The sequence below is a fragment of the Sorex fumeus genome, unplaced genomic scaffold (assembly GCF_029834395.1).
Source record: "Sorex fumeus unplaced genomic scaffold, SorFum_2.1 ptg000129l, whole genome shotgun sequence".
Taxonomy (NCBI): Eukaryota; Metazoa; Chordata; class Mammalia; order Eulipotyphla; family Soricidae; genus Sorex; species Sorex fumeus.
Genome location: NW_026606186.1, coordinates 4,982,494 through 5,002,500, shown reverse-complemented (window position 1 = coordinate 5,002,500; position 20,007 = coordinate 4,982,494). Strand labels below are relative to the sequence as shown.

The window sequence follows — 20,007 nt, the reverse complement described above, 5'->3', positions numbered from 1 at the left end:
ATGCCCGCGTTCTCCAGCAACAGCCTTAAATCATGCTCCGGTGATGAATCTTTATCTGACACTAATACTTTTTAACTTCATACAGACAATTAAAATGAATTGTAGCTAAATGCACATATAACAAATCAATTTAGTCTTTGGTTGCATAGTAGCATATTTTGCAAATTTCCCAAACTTACTTTCTTACATGTATCTTTGTCTGGGTGTTAAAACTTCAATTTAACAGAAAGGAGTGGAGATATTAATAAAACACAGCTCTTGTGATACTGCCATGTAGTTGCAAGCCTGAAAGAGTAATGACATCTGAAATTTATCACTGTCGTTTAAAAAAACTACCGACTTTATGTGTGGAGTGTGCCGTTCTGTGCTTCATTATAAGAGTGGTCTGAGTTGAGTTTCTGCCCTCTAGGAATTAATGCAACCAAAGTTCAGACGAGGGACAGGGGAGACAGTTCAACTGCTTCAAACACAGGCCTTGCAAGTGGGAGCCCAAGCTCAGGCCTGGCCCTGCACATCCCCCCCACATCCCCACGCTGGACCAGCACTGTCGGGTCCAGCACAGTTGCTCCCTGACCACTACCACAGTGCTCTACAGACCTTCACCCCTGAGTGCTGGGGAGACAGCCCCCCCCCAAAAAAAATTCAAAGACGTCTGCCTAGAATAACAAACAAAATGAATCCTGCTGTTCCTTCTACACCCAGTGTTTTTCTGTCACACTGACTCTAGGCACTTAGGCCAGGATTCACGCCTCTGCTCAAGCAGCTGCATGCTCAGCCCAGGGGCATGCACAGGACACAGCCCTAGCTGTAAAGTGGGGTGTCCACGCATGTTGGCCACATGTACCATCTGATTCATCAGCACCGAGTCCAGTGTGTAATAAGCTACACATAGTGGGCTCCGTGTCTACGATTTGTTAGCCGGCTAGATGAAGAGGTGAACGACTGGAGGGATGAACCCTCCCTGTACACCAGAAAGATGACCAGGAAACAGTATTTGTGGGGCATACATTAGATTTTTGCATGTCCAGCATCCTCATGCCCCTTCTCCAGTCCAACAGAGCATTATTGCTCTTTAATGTCTACCAGAATTGAGGCTTTCAAAATGTAGGAACTTATCTAAGAGACAAATGATAGGATTAATCGGTCCGATTTTAAGTCTATGGGTAGCACTGTAGCACTGTCCTCCCATTGTTCAACGATTTGCTCGAGCAGGCGCCAGTAACTTCTCCATTGTGAAATTAGTTGTTACTGTGTTTAGCATACCGAATACATCATGGGGAGCTTGCCAGACTTTGCGGTGCAGGCAGAACACTCTCGATAGCTTGCCGGGCTCTCTGAGTGGGGCAGATGAATTGAACCTGGTTGGCCACATGCAAGGCAAATGCCCTACCTGCTATACTACCACTCCGGCCCAAGTCTATGGGTAAAGAAAAAAACTTTAAATGTTCAAAGTTTTCAAATATTAAGTGTTTCCTCCAAAAGTGTGGCTATAAAAGAGATTAGGGAAAAAGCTGTGGTTTGGCAATAAGGGAAAAAATTTATAATGCCAACTGCAAGATAGTAGAGGAATATCCTTGAGTAAGCCACTTTTCTTTCTCCGTCTCAGTTTCTTCTCCCATAAAATGGAGATATTTATAGTTAAAAATATCAAAGTATATATACATGAATTCTTTGAGAGTTAAAACTATCCTACTTCTAACTTACTGCAAATCTTTTATTTACATGAGTGACTTTCCAAATCACAAAACTATGGAATCTTAAAGTCAGAAGTAATCCAGGAGATGATGTAAGCAAGTCTTCACGTCATGCTAAGCACGAAGAAACCAAGGTTCAGGGGTGGAAAGTGACTTGTCCGAAAGCACACTGTGTGACCAGAGCAGAAACTCACACCCATGTCCATGTTCTTTCTAATTCACGGTTTTCGATATACTCGACGTCAAGCTTCCATTTTGTAAAGAACGCAAAGAATGCAAAGGAGCCATTGAGACAGTAAACTGTTAGGGTACTTGCCCCAAGCATGGTCAACCAGGATTCCCAGCACCAAACACTATCCCCCCTGAGCACTGTCAGGATTGTTCCCTGAGCACAGAGCCAAGAGTAAGCCCTGAGCACTGGAAGGTGTGGCCCCAAAACAAAAAAAAAAAAACCCTAAAACATGCTAAGAATTAAAACAACTAAATTCTATGCCCAGTTGGGTAACATTAGGCAGTCATTTGATTTCTCTAAATAATATCTTCAAGATAATGAAATTAAAGCTGAGTACTTTGAGACAAGAAATCTCTTCTACCAACCATTCAGAGAAAGCTATCAGAGATGAGAAGACTAAGTAAAAATCTCAGTGTCCAATCCCTACAAAAGATGTTGCCTAGACTTTCCTCTGGGATGTCAACATGTGATAAATCACTCAATCAGGTTTCATCTACTAATTACTACTACTCAGGCAGGACAAATGCCTCACTGAGACAAAAATATGACCATGTTTGGCCTCTTACTCCCCCTAACTTCCAGGAATTAAAATCAGCATAGCTCCTTAATGTCACCCAGCACCTGGCTTATTCCAATTTCCCCTGGCATTTCCCCATACTGACAGGGAAGCTGGGCGGCACTGCGAGTCCATTCCCATTTCAGCAGGGACCACTCACTGCCTTCCAGAGCCATCCTGAGGCACAGCCCTCAAGCAGGCTGTGAGGTGGGAATAAGAGGGCTCTGCTTCCCCATCCACCACTGCGCCGACGCTCCAAATACAAACCACTCTCAAAAGTGGTGATGGGGGCTGGAGAGATAATATAGTGAGTAAATACCAGCACAATCAGGCAGGGAAAGAGTCCAAAGCCTTCCAGCCCAGGAATCTGAGCATCTCTGAGTTTGGCCCAAACCCCCGCCCCCCCAAAAGTGGTCAGGTATAGCTCATGGATGTGGTTGAATGCAACAACACATGCCTTCCGTGTGAGACCAATTTCCATTCCCAGTAGGGCAAATAAACCTGTGAATAAATACAAAGGATATGTGTGGTTGTGTGTTCAAGGACAAGATAACACAAGGATCTGAAGTCTACGGCTCAAACCAGCTCCCCATGGTTACATCCACCTCATCCTCAGCCTCTTTCCAGACTTTCTAAATGCAGGGTATAATTATCAAGAATCTATTAAGGAACTCTCCCTAAATCCCCACCTGCATATAATCCACCGTCAAGGCTTACTGCTTTTACAAACTAACTAGTTCTTGAGTTCATTGGCTTCATCACCAATAGGCCAATCCAAGTTACCATCTCAGTTCTTACCCAAAAGTTTACTTCTTTTTTTTTTTGGCTTTTTTTGGGGGTCACACCTGGTGATGCACAGGGGTTACTCCTGGCTCTGCACTCAGGAATTACCCCTGGTGGTGCTCAGGGAACCATAGAGGATGCTGGGAATCGAACCCAGGTCGACCACGTGCAAGGCAAACGCCCTACCCGCTGTGCTATCACTCCAGCCCCAAGTTTGTTACTTCTTTTGGTGCACAAAATTTTCATTTGATCTATTTGTTTGGTACTGTGGGGGCACAGCGTTACTCCAAGCTCAGTGCTCAGGGATCATTCCAACAGTGATCAGGGAAATGTGGTGCTGACTGATCCTTGCACGTACAGTACCTGCAGCAGCACTTTCAGAACACTGACCTCCATGCCTCCCCTGTCTGGTAAACCAGTCCAAAGCCTTCTGGTCTGCACCTAGCACCGCGCTCTGATCACACAGTGGTCTTTATTCCTCCAAACTGCCCAACTACCCCTTACCTGAGACCTTCTCAGCATCCTTCCTCCTCCTCATCACCAAGTTACCTCTTACTCTAACTGCAGTTTTCAGGTGACCTTCACAAAAATACCAGCACAATCAGGCAGGGAAAGAGTACAAAGAGCTAGAGTGCATGGCAGAGGAAGGTCTGGGTTAAGGCCCAGCACAGACAGTCCCCTGAGCGCTGCCCGAGGACAGCCTCGAGTACCTGAGTACTGCTGGAACCGATAGTACTCTACCTCACTGTCTAGGAGGGCCCCTCAATAAAAAGAAAAAATACCATCTCTTCTCCTAGGCTCAGTCTGATGTCTCTCCAAAAATACTCATTTTTTGAGTACTGGTGAAGGGAGAGGTGTTTGATCATTGTATGACCGAGACTTAAACCTGAAAGCTTAGTAACTTTTCCCACAGTGATTCAATAAATAAATATAAGAAGAAAAAAATAAATAAAATTATGAAAAAAAAAAGTGAGGTGGAGTTCATGCCCAATTCAATCAGCTAATCAGTGGCTGAATAAATAGCGGTACTCCTACATAAAAAAAAAAAAACAAATAACTCATTTTTAGAGTACCCAGCAACTCTCCTAGACTTTGTAATTAACTAGGATTATACTCCTATTCAAAGTTCCATTTAGCTTGGTGATACTGACAGCACATTTAATCTTTTTGCAAGCGCAGCAGCTGCATGCATGTCAATGGAAGAGTAACAGAAATAGTAGTTCTTAATCCACAATACAGTTATTCAAGACTGGTTTTTGATTTGTTGGGATTCACCTCTACTCTTATTGAAACAGGTCTGTTTGTGCCCCCCACTGCATAGCACCTTCACTCTGCCTGGGACAGAGCAGTCCTCACTAAGATGAACAAAGTGACAAAATGGCAAAAGAAACTGAGGAGTTTCGAGGCAGTCATAGACCAGACACTTTGCTCTGTGTGCGCTCCCCATTTTCATTAAATCCTCCCAACATTGGTGGGACTGGGCTGCTCTCAAGAGATCCGGTGGCCAGACTTACAATTCTTGGCCAACTGGGCTAGAGGTTCAATGCAAGGGCACAAGGATGCAGTACTGGGGGACCCCAGGGCCATATCCAGAGGTGCTCAGGGAACCATATAGTGCTGGAAATCAAAGTCAGGTTGATATCTTCTCAGGATGTGCCCTAATATTGTACTTTCTCTGACACCCCCCACACACATTTTAATTAATTAAAATGTATCATTAATCTCATTTTATAGTCACAGAAATAAATTCAAAGAAACAAGTAAATGACAAAGTGAGAACTATAACCAAGCATGACCAGCATGCTCTTTCTGTTGCATAGTTCTCCTTTCCTAACAACAAGGAGATCTGTCAAGAAAACAGGAATAGAACCACCATAAGACTCAGCAATACCACTTCTTGGTCTCTACCACCAAAACACAAAAAACATTAATTCAAACAAATATATGCACACCTATGTTTATCACTGCATCTAAGAACATTAGCCAAATATGGAAACAACCAAATGCCCAAATATGAATGAATGCATCAAAAAGGTGTCATGTATTTACACAATGAAATTTTATGCTCTAAGAAAGAACAAAATTATGAAATTTGAACAAAAGCTTTAAGAAACAACAAAATCATGCAATTTGCAGCAACACAGCCAGAATTAGGATATCTCTGAGTGAAGTCAGTGGAGGGAGGATGTGGGGGGTAAGGAATATAGATACAGAATGATCTTGCTCATCTGTGAGACTTAACGATAAGCGAGCAAGGCAGCAACAAAGGACCAAAGGCAACGCAATGGGAGAACTGATCCACACAACTGAGTCGGAAGAGAGGGATGCTGAAAGGGCAGGGAGTTGGGTACACGGCTAATGGGTGTGGTGTCAGAATCATGTGCGTGATAATAGAATTTTGATCAATTCAGCTTTTCCTTTGAAAATCCTCTTCATCAATGGTGAATTCTACCTCTGCGTGGAATTTCTAGAAGACAGTTCTAAAATCAAAGGAAAAACCACAAACCAGCAGGGTTCAGCACAAACAAATGAGCCCTATGCATAAAGAGTACAGAATAAAGTTCGATCTACGAAATTCCTTCAGAGTAGAATGCTGAAAACACTTTTGCCATTGAAAAGCTCCTATTTGAATATTTGAATATCACCCACACAAAAATTCCACGCTGTCCTTGGGATTTTTAGTATGATAACATGCAAAAGGGGAAAGGGTGTATTTTTTACAATGGTGTGGGAAATGATTTTATGGAAGATTCTTAAAGTATCTAAGAAAGTAGTGTATACCTACTATCTTCCTTTAGAAATACAGCAAAGGGGCTGGAGTGATAGTACAGTGGGTAGGGCATTTGCCTTGCACGCGGCCAACCCAGGTTCAATTCCCAGCATCTCAAGCACCGCCAAGAGTAATTCCTGAGTGCAGAGCCAGGAGTAACCCCTGAGCATCGCTCGGTGTGACCCAAAAAGCAAAAAAAACTGTAGAAATATAGCAGGCAGATTAATAAAAACTGGTTTATTAGAAGACTGACAAAGAGGGACAGAGAGATAGTGCAGCAGATAGGGCACTTGCCTTGGACATGGCTGACCGGGTCCTCACCCCAACATACAATATGTATGGTCACTTGAGTCCACCACGAGTGATCTCTGAGCACAAAGCACAAAGGTTAAAGGCCGGAGCAGAGCCAGGTGTGGCCAAAAAAAGGGAAAAGACTAACAAAATACTGCCAAACAACTGCTAAATATGACTCGGAAACTTGACTCTTTTACTAAAATAAGTATTTAAGATGAAGTCAATGGAAGAGTAACAGAAATAGTAGTTCTTAATCCACAATACAGTTATTCAAGACTGGTTTTTGATTTGTTGGGATTCACCTCTACTCTTATTGAAAGGATTTTATGGGTGAGAGGTAGAACAGACTTAATCTTACATGGTCAACCTCATTCTCAGTCCACTGGGAGGTGGGAGCTCTTTTAGTGGGTGAAGAAAATGGAAACAGCTCCAAGACTGGAAGGGAGGCCGTTCCTCCCCAGCCATCTCTCTCTGCGGGTGCAGCACCGCGCAGCTGCTACCTAGAAACAAAACCAGCACTGAAAGGCCAGGCTCTAATTTTCTGGAATGAGAGCTTGAAGGTGCAGCAGCTTCCCATATCAGAGAGGTCTAGTCCCATGAGCATAGTAAATATTCCAAGTTCAGTTGAGGAACATTTTCCTATACCGGTCTCCCTTGTTTTGTTTTTTTTTTAATAAGAATTCAATTGAATGACCTTTTATACATTTCTCGGTGGCCTCATGCTTTTCTGCAGTTTTAAGTGACTTTCTTTGAAGAGGGCTCTTTAATACCAATGATTGTAGAAAACATTTGTTCATAATTATCCAGACATACACTGGAACAATGCTGAAACAAGAGCAGCATGCAAAAATGTATTTAAGGACTATCATCCCAAAATGCTGCTAAAAGCTATTAACCAGTATGTGTTAATTGCCACAGCATTCATATTAATTTTCACTTCAGGCTCGACATTGTGGAATATTTCCCCTGATACATTTTAAACAAAGTTTAATTTAAGGAACTGCTTCTATCAACACTTATGAAAATTAACAGCCAAGCAATTAGCACTCATGAATTATCCCTTCCCCCATGCTCTCTGCAGCTTCCCTGTTAAAACAGTTTCTAACAGAGAAACAGTTACTTTCTAACAAGTTAACACAATCAAAATCACAGTTGTCTATGTGAAGCAGAACTGGTTTTGCTTTTTTAAGCACTTGTCAAGGCAAACAATTTCTTCATATATGTAGAGTAGAATTTAGTAAGTCACATAAGTAAGATGTTTAACATTTTATCAAAATAAGTGGCGAGTAATTGCTAACGCCAAACTACCTTCTTTTCAGATGAAGGAAAAAAATAACCATTGCTCTCCGTCCAACCCTCAAAGGAAGTAGGGTTTGAGGCTGTACCTCTTCCCTTATCTATGAAAAAAAATGGTACTTGTTTCCTCACAAGGCTGGTGAGGTGATCAAATAGACTAAGACTAGGAGAAAACGCCCCATAGGTAAGAGACAGAGTGAATGGCCTGGGTTCAATCCCCAACACCAAAAAGAACCCAGATAGTAAGATGTAATTATTTACTGTAGCCTTCCCATTTGGGCTGTAGCAATAGCACAGCGGTAGGGCATTTGCCTTGCACGCAGCCAGCCCGGCCGAGCCAGGTTCAATTCCTCCGCCCCTCTCGGAGAGCCCGGCAAGCTACCGAGAGTATCTCGCCCGCCCAGCAAAGCCTGGCAAGCTACTCGTGATGTATTCAATATGCCAAACAAGTAACAAGTCTCACAATGGAGATGTTACTGGGCCCTCTCGAGCAAATCGATGAACAACAGGAGGACTGTGACCGTGACCATGAACCTTCCAATGGGAAAATTAAAAGTTAAAGGACAACACCCCATTCAACAGTTTGTTGCTTTGTCAGTGGTACAAGGAGCAAAACGCAGGGACTTGCAAAGTCAGGCATTTCCCCAGGGCCCCCGGGCCTGTTAATCCCTAACTCCTGGTTTGAAGTGCACACTCTCACTTGGCCCTGTCAATAATCTAACAAAGCTCACTGGTCTGCACCTACACAGGGAGAGTGGGGCTTTTTGGGTACTTTCTAGGTACTTCTACAAGTCTTGCTAATCTCAGGTCTTTTTCTAATTAATTCTCATGAGGAAGAAATATCATCACAAGAATTCTACATTTCAGTCTGAGATCGCACCCTAAGTGGTGGACTCAGGATTCAAACTCTGCTGGCATATAAAACAGGTGTGTTTACAAAATAAATTACACACCTCTTTCCTGAGTCGTGCTTTCTGCTCATCTTACTCTTATGGTCTTAACAGCCTTGGAAAGAAACAAGTACCATTTCTTTTCCTGGATAAGGAACGAGGCCCAGAGAGGTGAAAAACCTAACTTAGGTGACAAAACAGCAATCAGTTCCATTTGTCAGTGTCTGCAACAGTAGGAAATGAATGGGTGCTTGGGCTTCCAAAGGTCTACTAGGACAAGAGTGTGTGCAATCCAGTTTAAGCAGAATGGTGATGACATGGAGAAAAGGTTCTTTGGCTAAGTGAGACGGCATAGACTAGAAAAAGATGCCTATTTGTACACAAGATCATGTCAAAGCGAGTGGGAATGACAGGGCAGAAACCCCACCTATTTCCCATGTGCGAAGTCAGTGCTGTGTTTACTGCCTGTCTGTACAGCACACTACCTCATCACTGCAGAGCAATTCCCGTCACTATCCAATGATCTCCCTACCGAATGAAATCAGGAAGGCGGGCACAAGACGTTTTCTGGTCCTCTCAACCTCGATCAGAGACTTGGCATCATTAATGAAGCTGTTTAGAGGGGCCACTTTCAGCAAGATCAAAGAGTTCAAGTGGAGGCTGAGCTGGATTTTGTCATGTCCACCAAAATACACATAAAACCACATTCAATTTATCTTCGATTGTTTCTCTAACAATCAGAAATGGAGTTGCTAATGATCTACTAGTCTAAAAAAGGTCAGACAGCTCTATCAATCTGCTAAAGAAATGACATAACAAATCTGATCATAAAAACTGTCAAAATTACAACAAAGCAGATATCCAAGATATCCAGATATCAGTCTTTCCCTTTCAGTTGCGTACATTCAAGAAATTAGTAACCAATCATAATTTTTGTCTGTTTTTTTTTCCTTGAGTAGGGACCATGCCCAGTGGCGCTCTAGGGTGAAGAACCAGCTCAAAGCTTGGGAATCAAGCGTGGCAGTGCTCAGGAGACCTCTAGGTGTAGTGATCAAACTAGGGCTCCTGCGTGTAAACAGACACTTCATCCTACTAAGCACTTGGCCCCATCACAATTCTTTTTAATGAATTCACGGGCTATTGGAATAAAACTTTATTTCAAAGAATTTAATTTAGCACAACTGCTAAGAGATCATTAGCTCTAGAATCACTTAAACCAGCAATTCTCCAGTTTGCACAAAGTATGACACAAGACCTCATAGTTTGATGATAAAAGAAAATTTAAAGCTATACCCAAACCAAATTTTTTTCAAACTAATACTAGCTAAATCTTAAGGAGAATATCGAAGTAGTCTCTTGAGGAAATACATAATTAAGTAGTTTTTTAGCATATTTAATTAGACCCCAAACTCTTCTCTGTCCCCTCCTGCCCCAGAGACCTAAGCATCTCAGTTAATTATGTAAATAAGGCAAGCTTATTCCCAAGAAAAGCATTGTGAATATTTGTAGGGAAGAAAACTGTTCATATTTTAGAGGCTCTAACAAACCTTTGTTAAAAAAAAAAAAGAACTATGAAAAAATCATAGAAAACCCTTACATTTGAATCAAAAACCATGGAATTCAGTGACAAGATGGTGAATCACTAAAACAGGCCACTCATTTCAGTTCTTAAATATGAGCTGAATAAAAATAAAATAATTTTAAGTTACAACAGTAACAAAAATTTAGTGCTGCATGTCAAATGATTTATGAGAAGAATCAATCTGGAAATGATTAAAGTCGACTCGCAGAAAAGGCTTTATTATCAAGGGGTTGACGTGATCTTAACTCTAGAGGCGGCCATGGTGCTGCTGTAACTACCACAATCCCATTATTATGCAATCACAAAATGCTAATTTGATCATTTTGAGGTGTTATTTGAATAGTCATTTTAATTTCTAGGTTACAAAAAGGCTTGACTCGAGTATAATTCTCTATTAATCATTGAGGTGTCATTGAATATCATATTGATGCATTTCACAAAGATAAAGAAAGACTAATTTAATATGTATAGTACAATATCCTTCAAATATTAGCCACTTTCATTACATCTCTGCCAAATGCATCAATATTAAATAAAAGATGAGAACAAGGGTTTAATTGTATTTTAGCAACTATAATATGTAGGGTAATAATAAAATAGCATCATATCACAAGATAGACTTATCAATATGTAAAAATCTTTCTTAATCAATGTATACTAGTGACTGCACCAGGCTCATATTCCTTACTGTTTACAAACAGACTTTTAATAGACCAAAGCATCGAGTATCTTAAGAGAAAATACACATCTGAAAAATCCTTTGGAAATAAGAAAACAGATTTATACAGTTTTTTAAATTCTTCCTAACATTTCAGAAATTAGATGTAGATCCAGCAGAATTCACAATCTTCTGACATATCCAAGCCTAAAAATTTTATAATAGAATCTTCTGGTTTAAGGAAAAATCTAGAATATCTTAAAGAGCTGTGCTATTTTGTTGGTACTATCACATAGTAATTATTCCAGCAATTATATTCTCTAACAATGGCATGGTATCAGGCAATGGAAGCAATAAGCTCTGGCCGTGTAGCCAATTCCAGTAATAAATTTTCACATATCTGAAGGAATCACAACTATTGTACCTACAATATCATTTACTACAGTTCAACTAGTCATCTCCTAGAGGCTGATATTCCAGTTCCGACGGAAAACCCTTCTCTGTTACAGTCCACAGAGCAGAAAAATGAGGCAGGGGCAGGCTAATGAGAAGCTTTACATCGGTACAATCTCTAAGTTACTTAAAGTACATCCAGGTATTTTATTTGGAGGAAACTCCTGAGCCTACTGAATTGCGCTTGTTTCTCTGTTACCTTTGCATTTGTTTCTAGCTCTGGCTCTCCTTTCCCCACAAACATTAGTAACCTTACATGCCCTATAAACTTCTTAAACCTACTGCATGAGATAAAAGAGAAAAACATCTCCTTGCTCAAGATGACGGCTGACAGAACCAGCACATTATCAGAACTTGAATATAGAAAATGCAAACATCAGCAAATGTATGCTTATTAATTGCAATGATGTTAAAATAAGTCGAATCGTACTCAAGCCCTCCAGGCAACAAGCTATCCATCAGCACCCCCTCACCACTGCCAGACAGTCAACATAAAGACAAAAACTATCAAAATCAACGCTGATGTCTCTCAGGAATGGTCCTGCTCAACACAGAGACACAGAATGGCAGGGAACAGAGGGAACGAGGGTGCTGCACCGGGAACCAGTCTCCATCTAAGATAGGGGCATTTTTCTAAAAGGAAATTAAGCGCACTTTAATTTTTAAAATTACAAATAATGGGGGTTGGGGGGAGCCATTCTACATAGAAAGTGCGAAACAGATTGCCTACAATTAGAAGTGCAGAGCAATGGTCTAGAATTCTGAAATGAAATCTACCCTGTATAGTTTCTGCTGTTAAAATAGACTGGACAATGCACGCTGCCTGCCAGATCCACCTTCAAGGGTTCTCCTGCACAATCGGATCTTGATTCATCAGAACCTGTGAGTTTCACAACCTCTTCTGACCATGGCGCCCTTCCAAACTTGTCTCCTCCCTATGGCTCCTCAGCTCTCAGGTCAATCCCTGGCCCTGTGCTTTGTCCCCATTCATGCAATTTTCACCTGTAGCCCCCTTGGAGTATCCTAAAGGCTCACAAACTCCAACCCTCAAATATACTTTAGGAGATGAAATGGGAAAATACACATCCATACAGACTGTTTTTATTTAAGTCCTACCAAACATAAAACTATGAAAGCAACATTAAGCCCAAATTCATGTTTTTATTATCTATAGTCTTAGAAAATATGTATGATAATTCTGTAATTACTGAATCACTTTTGTAACTTCAAATCTAATAATGCCAACAACAAAACCACTCAATGAAGGTTGTACTTAGAAGGACAAAGTTTCTGTCTCACTCACCTTGCCATCAAATTTGGAATATTCATTAAAGGGGTTATTCAGCTGCAGAGGGCACTGTTCCAGGCGTGCAGATAACATTGACTGCTTTCCAGAAATTGGAGGTTTCTCTTTGAGGGACTTTTTTTCAAACAGTGACTTTAATTCCTGGGCTATGATACAAGAGGAAGACAAAAACATCTTTGTGATTACACAGGGAGGGAGAGAGAGAGAGAGAGAGAAAGAGAAAAAGAAAGAGAGGGAGGGAGGGAAGGAGGGAGGGAGGGAGGGAGGGAGGGCAAGAAAGAGAGAGAAAGAGAGAGGTAGAGAGAGAGAGAGACCGCCTGTCCACCATCTTTAAAATGTCTTCCTTGGTACTTGCCTTGCACACAGCAAACACCATAGGGTACCTGCAAACATTACCAGGAGTAATCTTTGATCACTGCTAGTTGGTCCCCCAAAATTTTTGTTTAATTTTCCTTGGAAACTTAAGGGGGAGTATATTCAAGACTGGGACATGCTCAGGCCTGATGTGTTTTAAAAGGTTCACATATATTTTACTGTTTATCAAAAAAGGTAAAAAGTGAAAAATATGTAGGTCAGAATCATCAATTTTGAAGGTTTAAAGGGGGCAGAAGGGCTAGAGATATTACAGCAGGCGGGGCGCTTGCTTTACATAAGGGTGCCTTGGGTTCAAACCCTGGCATCCCATATGGTATCCCGACTGCCAGGAGTTAATTCCAAAGAGCAGCGAGAGGAACACTGCTGGCTGTGTGGTCCAAAAACAAAACAAATAAATAAATGAAAAATTTTAAAATAAATAAGAAGGAGGCAGAGTCAGACAACTGAGAGAATAGTACGTGAGAGGTGCACGCACAGACAGACTGCTTAAGACTGGACAATTCGGAGCTGGAGCAATAGCACAGTGTGTAGGGCGTTTGCCTTGCATGCAGCCGACCCAGGTCTGATTCCCAGCATCCCATACAGTTCCCTGAGCACTGCCAAGAGTAATTCCTGAATGCGGAGCCCCTGAATGAGTAACTCCTATGCATCTCCAGGTGTGACCCACAAAGCAAAGCAAAAAAAAAAAAAAAAAAAAACCTGGCCAATTCACCAGCTCTGCCAAACCACACAAGTTTGGAGCTCTTGCCTGGCTCTAGCATCATATCATTTCAGAATTCTAGTTTTTCAAGGTTATGGTTCACTTCTTAACCATCTCACAGTTTTCAATGATACTGTACACAAAATCTGGACGACAAAGATGAGGAGGAGGAAAAATCGAAAACAATATTTATTATAACAGAAGCTAAAATTTCATGAGCAAGTCAAAGTGTCCACTTAATCTTCATAACAAACTTATGCTGCAGAAGGCAGCAACAGTTCAACTTCGTTGCTTAGAGTATTTTGATGAGGGGGCCAGAAATAGCTGAAGAGGTAGAGCATAGCCTCACCAGTGCAATACCCTCAATTCAATTGCACCAAATACCCCCAAGCACCTCTACAGGCCACAAGAAATAAGATCTGCACCTCAGGGCCAAAGAAAATGCTCAGGAGTGAGCTCCACAGGCTGGAACACGTATTCCCAATGTTACAGGGTTCAATGGAACACATATCCTTGGCACCATACGGTTCCCTGAACACCACAGCGTGTGACTTCTGAGTGCTAAGAAAGAAGTAGTTCCCGAGCACCTGCCAGGTATGGCCAAAAACTCAAACAGAAAAATCTGAACCCGGTTAAGGCTCTTAACCACTAGGCACTAATGAACAGAGCAGATCTGCTAATGAACAAAATGAGGATTGAAGGAATTAGGATTATTAAATCACAACCCACAACTCTTATTCATTAGTGAATCAAAATAGGCCTAGATCTTCTCAAAGACCATTTAATTCTCTAAATTCATTTGATTATGATTTTTGCTGATTTTGGGTTGTGATGGAGGGCTACTCCGGCAGAGCTTAGAGGGCCATGTGGCACAGATGATGGAAACCAGGGACTCCAGGGCACAAAGCTCATACTCCAGCCCTGAAATACGGCAGTCTCTTCCAACTATTTTTTATTTATCTATTTATTTATTTATTTATTTATTTTGCTTTTACTGAGGTACTGTGATTTTTTTAAAATTTTTATTAGTGAAACACCATGAGGTACAGTTGTAGACTTACAAATTTTTGTGCTTGGGTTTCAGTTATACAATGATTGAATACCCATCCCTCCACCAGTGCCCATTCTCCACCACCAATGATCCCAGTATCCCTATCACCCACCCCCAAGCCCCCCATCCCACCCCGCAACTGTGGCTGGGCATTCCCTTTTGTTCTCGCTCTCCTTTTGGGTGCTGTTGTTTGCAAAAGAGGCACAGAGTGGCAATCATGTTCGGTCTATAGTCTACTCTCAGCACGCATCTCCCATCCTGGGAGGGTCCTCCCAATACCCTTTATTTGGTGCTCCCTTCTCTATCTGAGCTGCCTTGTTCCCTAGCATGTGCGGCTGGCCTCCAAGCCACGGAGTAAACCTCCTGGTACTTATCTCGGCTATTCTTGGGTGTTAGTCTCCTATTTTGTTACTTTATGATCCCCAGATGAATGCAATCTTTCTAGGTCTGTTCCTCTCTTTCTGACTCAATTCGCTTAGCACGATACTTTCCATGTAGAACCACTTGTATGTAAATTTCATGACTTCATCTTTTCTAACAGCTACATAGTACTCCATTGTGTAGATGTACCAAAGTTTCTTTAACCAGTCATCTGTTCTCGGGCACTCAGATTTTTTCCAGATTCTGGCTATTGTAAAGAGTGCTGCAATGAACAAACAAGTGCAGACGTCACTTTGACTATACTTTTTTGCCTCTCTGGGATATATTCCCAGGAGTTACAACCGTCACCCAAATCAACTTTGTTTCAACAAACTAGCTGGGCAAAATTATCAAATAAATGGCCACAGATAAGATGGAAAAAAGAAAAAAATATCCTTCTATTTTTAAAACTCTGGCTTTTGGGGGCTGGAGTGATAGATAGCACAGTGGGTAGGGCATTTGTTACTGTGTTTGGTATATCAAATACGTCATGAGTAGCTTGCAAGGCTTTGCCGTGCAGGCGAGAAACTCTCAATAACTTGCCGGGCTCTCCAAGAGGGGCAGAGGAATCGAACACTGGTCAGCCAGGTTGGCCGCGTGCAAGGCCAATGCCCTATCTGCTGTGCTATCAATATGAATACCAAAGGTATACATACATATATACATGTATATACATGTATGTATATATACCTTTGATATGGGCTGGAGCATTAGCACAACGGGTAGGGCGTTGGCCTTGCACGTGGCCGACCTGGCCGACCCGGGTTCGATTCCTCTGCCCCTCGGAGAGCCCGGCAAGCTACCGAGAGTATCTCACCCACACGGCAAAGCCTGGCAAGCTACCCGTGACATATTCAACATGCCAAACACAGAACAAGAAGTCTCACAATGGAGACGTTACTGGGCCCGCTCGAGCAAATCGACTCTGGCCCTGCGTGTCACCTCCTTGAATGCCTTATATTTCTATTACTCCACTCTGCCTGATTCTCATCCTACCTATCAGGTTCCCTGTCAATTTCTCATTTCCCCTCAACTCTTGGCATTTTTCCCAATGCACAGTGCAGAGACATCTTCTGTCTACATTCACATCCTTGATCTCATTCAGCTTTTAAATCTCATCCACAGAAAGCAAAACTAAATCATGGTGATGCAAAGCAGAATAATAAGGGATAGCATGATAGTACAGCAGGGAGGGATTTGCCTTGCATGCTGCCTACCCAAATTCAATCCCCAGCATCCCGTATGATCCCCAAGCCTGCTAAGATTAATCCCTGATTGCTGAGCCAGGAGTAAGCACAGTCGGGTATGGTCTAAAAACAAACCAAAAAATAGTAATAATAATAACCCAAAACAAAACACTTGATCTCTTGACATCCCATTACTCATCGATTTGTTCAAGCGGGCGCCAGTAATATCTCCATTCATCCCTGTCACATGGTGGTGTAGTCCAGTGGTGTCTGCTCATTCTAGGAACACAAAGAGCCTCAAACCCGATCGTTCAGGGTCTTGACAAAGAAGTCTGACCATCTTGTAGGTAGGAGGCCACGCAATCTTTTGACGTCTCGTGGAATCCAGTCAGTAACTACTCTAGTCCAGCGGTCGTCTCCAAATCTCATAACGTATCCAGCCCATCTGATATTCAATGCCTTGGCAAATGAGACAGTGTCCCTAATTCTTGACTGTCGAAGGAGGTTGGAACTTCAGAATCTTTCTCTCATTTGAGTGAAGAGTGATGCTCCAAGCATAGCTCCTTCGATTCCTCTTTGGGAGACCCAAATAGCATTCTCATCCTGTTTTCGTAGGGAAACCTGGGTCTCTGAGGCATATGTTAATGCAGGAAGAACAGTGGAATCGAAGAGATATGCCCAGAGCCAGAGATTCTTCATCCTCTTAGATATTTCTTCTATGCTCTTGAAGGCGTTCCCACACTGCTCTCTTTCTCCTGTGGAGGTCATTTGTCATGTGGACTTCTCGACCTAGGTACACATAACTGTTGCGTTCGGACATGTTTGTTCCGTTGAGAGCAAATGGAACGTCAGGAATGAGACCGTTTCTCATAAACTGTCTTCGTGAGATTCAGGTCTAGTCCGACCGTTCCACACTCACGGTTGAAGACGGCCAGCATTTGTGCTACTTGGCTAATGTTTGGTGTTATTAGAATGATGTCATCAGCGAAGCAGAGGTGGTGTAGTTGATGACCGTCTATCTTCATCCCATTCCTTCCCATTCTAGTCGTCGCATGACATTCTCGAGGGTGGCACTGAAGAGTTTCGGTGAAATGGTATCACCCTGCCGAACTCCTCTCTTGACATCAATGATCACTTCCTTGTAGAATAGTAAGATCCTGGTGGTGAATCTGTAATACAGCTCACAGAGGATCCTGCTGTATTGAATTTGAACGCCCTTTCTGGCTAGGGCTTTGATGACCACTTCAGTCTCAACAGAATCAAAGGCCTTCTTTAAATCAAGAAGAATTACACAGAACAGCCGCATCTTGAACTCCCGAGAAACCTCAATGAGCTTGGTTATCGTGTGGATATGGTCAATCATGCTGACTCCTTTGCCACGCTCCAGGACACTTTCCAGAGCTTTCAGGACACAAAGCGGCCGCACATGGGAACACCTGCAAGGGTGATTAGAGGCCGCCCTAAAAGCCTCTATCCCTCTCGGAGAGCCTGGCAAGCTACCAGGAATGTCCCACCCGCACAGCAGAGCCTGGCAAGCTATCCATGGCATATTCGATATGCCAAAACCAGTAAATACAATGGTTCTCATTCCCCTGACCCTGAAAGAGCTGCCAATACAGCAGCATTAAGAAGGATGAGGAAGGAGAGCCTGATAAAATCTCAAGGTCAAACTAGGTTGCCAAAACAAAGAAGGACAAAAATGACTGTCTGTACTTTCAATGCACGTAATCTGGCATCAGATGCATCCATCGAAGACCTGGTGCTACAAGTGCAAAAGATCAAGTACAAGATCATTAGTCTGACCGAGAGGAGAAAGCATCAATCACATCACGCCGTTTCAACACTGGGGAAGAACTGTTCCTCGGAACATGAGACAAAAGAGGCGTTGGTGGTGTCCGTGTCCTTGTCAACACGAACTTAGCTATAAACATTTATTCATTCGAATGCCTAACAACCCAAATCAGATGATTACACTTGAATAGATATGGCTCACTGCGGGCAGTTTCTATCTTCGTTGTCTACGCACCAACATTCAATTATGATGAAGGAGAAATTGAGAAGTTCTACATGGAGCTGGAGGAGTTCTATGAAGAAGACCACACCTTCTACAAGATCATTGTCGGTGATTTTAATGCCAAGATAGGACCAAGAAGATCAGCCAAAGAACTCCACATCCAGACCTATGGCCTAGAATGGAACGAACAGGGTGAGAGACTGTCTGAGTTCATCATGCCGACCAAGACCATCCATGGTAACTCATCCATGGTAGTTCCAGAAAGCCGAATCTAAATGTTGGACATGGGAGTCTCCCGGTGGACGGTTCCACAACAAAACTGACCACATCATATTCAATCGACGGTCTTGCCTGACTGATGTCACTGTTGTCCCAAAATTCCAAACAGGATCGAAACACCATCTCCTTTGTGCAAAATTCTACTTCAAGGAGCGGGGAGAAAGGGCTGCAAAGTTTAAGAAGAGAACTCCCAGAAAGACCACCAACTGGGAGCTCTCTGGCACTATTGCAGAAACATGGGAAGATGCTGTCGTTGACAACATTGATGAGGAATATGATCGACTGGTTCAGCACCTCCATGATTGTGCGAGGATTGCCAAGAGAGAGATAGCCCCAAAAAGACGTCTGCCTTCTAAAACTGTTGAGTCCATTAGCCAATGTGGCTTGGCGCAAGCCTAAGGCAATGGCAAAGGAAAGTTCGAGCTTGAAAAGCAGTGCAGAGAATGGATAAAGGAAGACCTCAAAGAGAAAAGAGCAACCCGAAACAAATAAACCAAAAAAAAAAAAACAACAGAACAATAGCTGCCTTGAGAAATAATATAACTAGAAAAGGTTAAGAGGAAACTTTCTGAGTCGAGAAATAGTCTATATTTGATTGTAATGGTCATCACATATCATATTTTACCAAATAATCATCACCATCACATTCTGTTCTTAAGTTACATCAACACTATTTTTTAAAGTTTCACATAATAATCATAACCACTTTTGTAAAAAAACAATCTGCAATGATTATGCAATGAAATATGGTACATATTTTTATCAAACTACGTATGCCATACCTTAACACTTCACAGTACTAAGCATATGTCCGTTTTTTTAAGTAAATAAAAGTGAAAGTTTAAGTATATACTTGTCCTAACTCCTCTATATAAAAACTCCTTAAAGTTATAGACTGACATATATTCAACCTTTTTGGTAACAGACCCACTTCAATTCTAACAGGTGTCACAAATGTGGCCCTTGTTAGCCTAATTCTTGATCTTCCTATGAATATCCTCCTCCCACAATCTCCTACCTCCCAGTTAATGGCAATTCAATACTGTTTGACCAAATACCTGAGTCTCAGCACTCGCCTTTCTTCCAAAACTGAACCATCCTATTCTTCAACAGTTCCTTCAAAAGATATCCACAAAAACACCTCTATAGGTCCCAAACTGGACGATTATCACCATCTTCAAGTTCGCTAAGTTGTTTCTATCCATGCCCACCTCACCCCCTACCCCCACCCTCACACCACAAGACCATTGCCTCTTCTCAACACAGTGGCTACAAGGCATCTATTTTTTTGAGGGGAAGGGTGGTTTGGAGCTACACTGGTAGTGCTTGGGGTAACTGTAGGAGTGTTCTGGTGACCATACTGTGCCAGGGATTGAAGCAGCACCAGCCACAGAAAAACATGCACCTTAGCCCCTCTACTATCTCCAGTCCCGCATCTTTTAAAACCTAAGTAACAGGGCTGACCAG

At 42.2% G+C, this 20,007-nt stretch overlaps 1 protein-coding gene across 3 annotated transcripts in view; it reads right to left on the bottom strand.

Moving 5' to 3' along the window:
• The window catches only part of MAPKAP1 (MAPK associated protein 1), a 263,258-nt gene that overhangs the window by 192,250 nt on the left and 51,001 nt on the right, over nt 1-20,007 (bottom strand). For all 3 annotated transcript variants that reach the window (XM_056138535.1, XM_056138537.1, XM_056138536.1), the window contains exon 4: nt 12,512-12,660. In XM_056138535.1, coding sequence (XP_055994510.1) covers nt 12,512-12,660 — 149 coding nt within the window. The remainder of the gene's footprint in view (nt 1-12,511; nt 12,661-20,007) is intronic.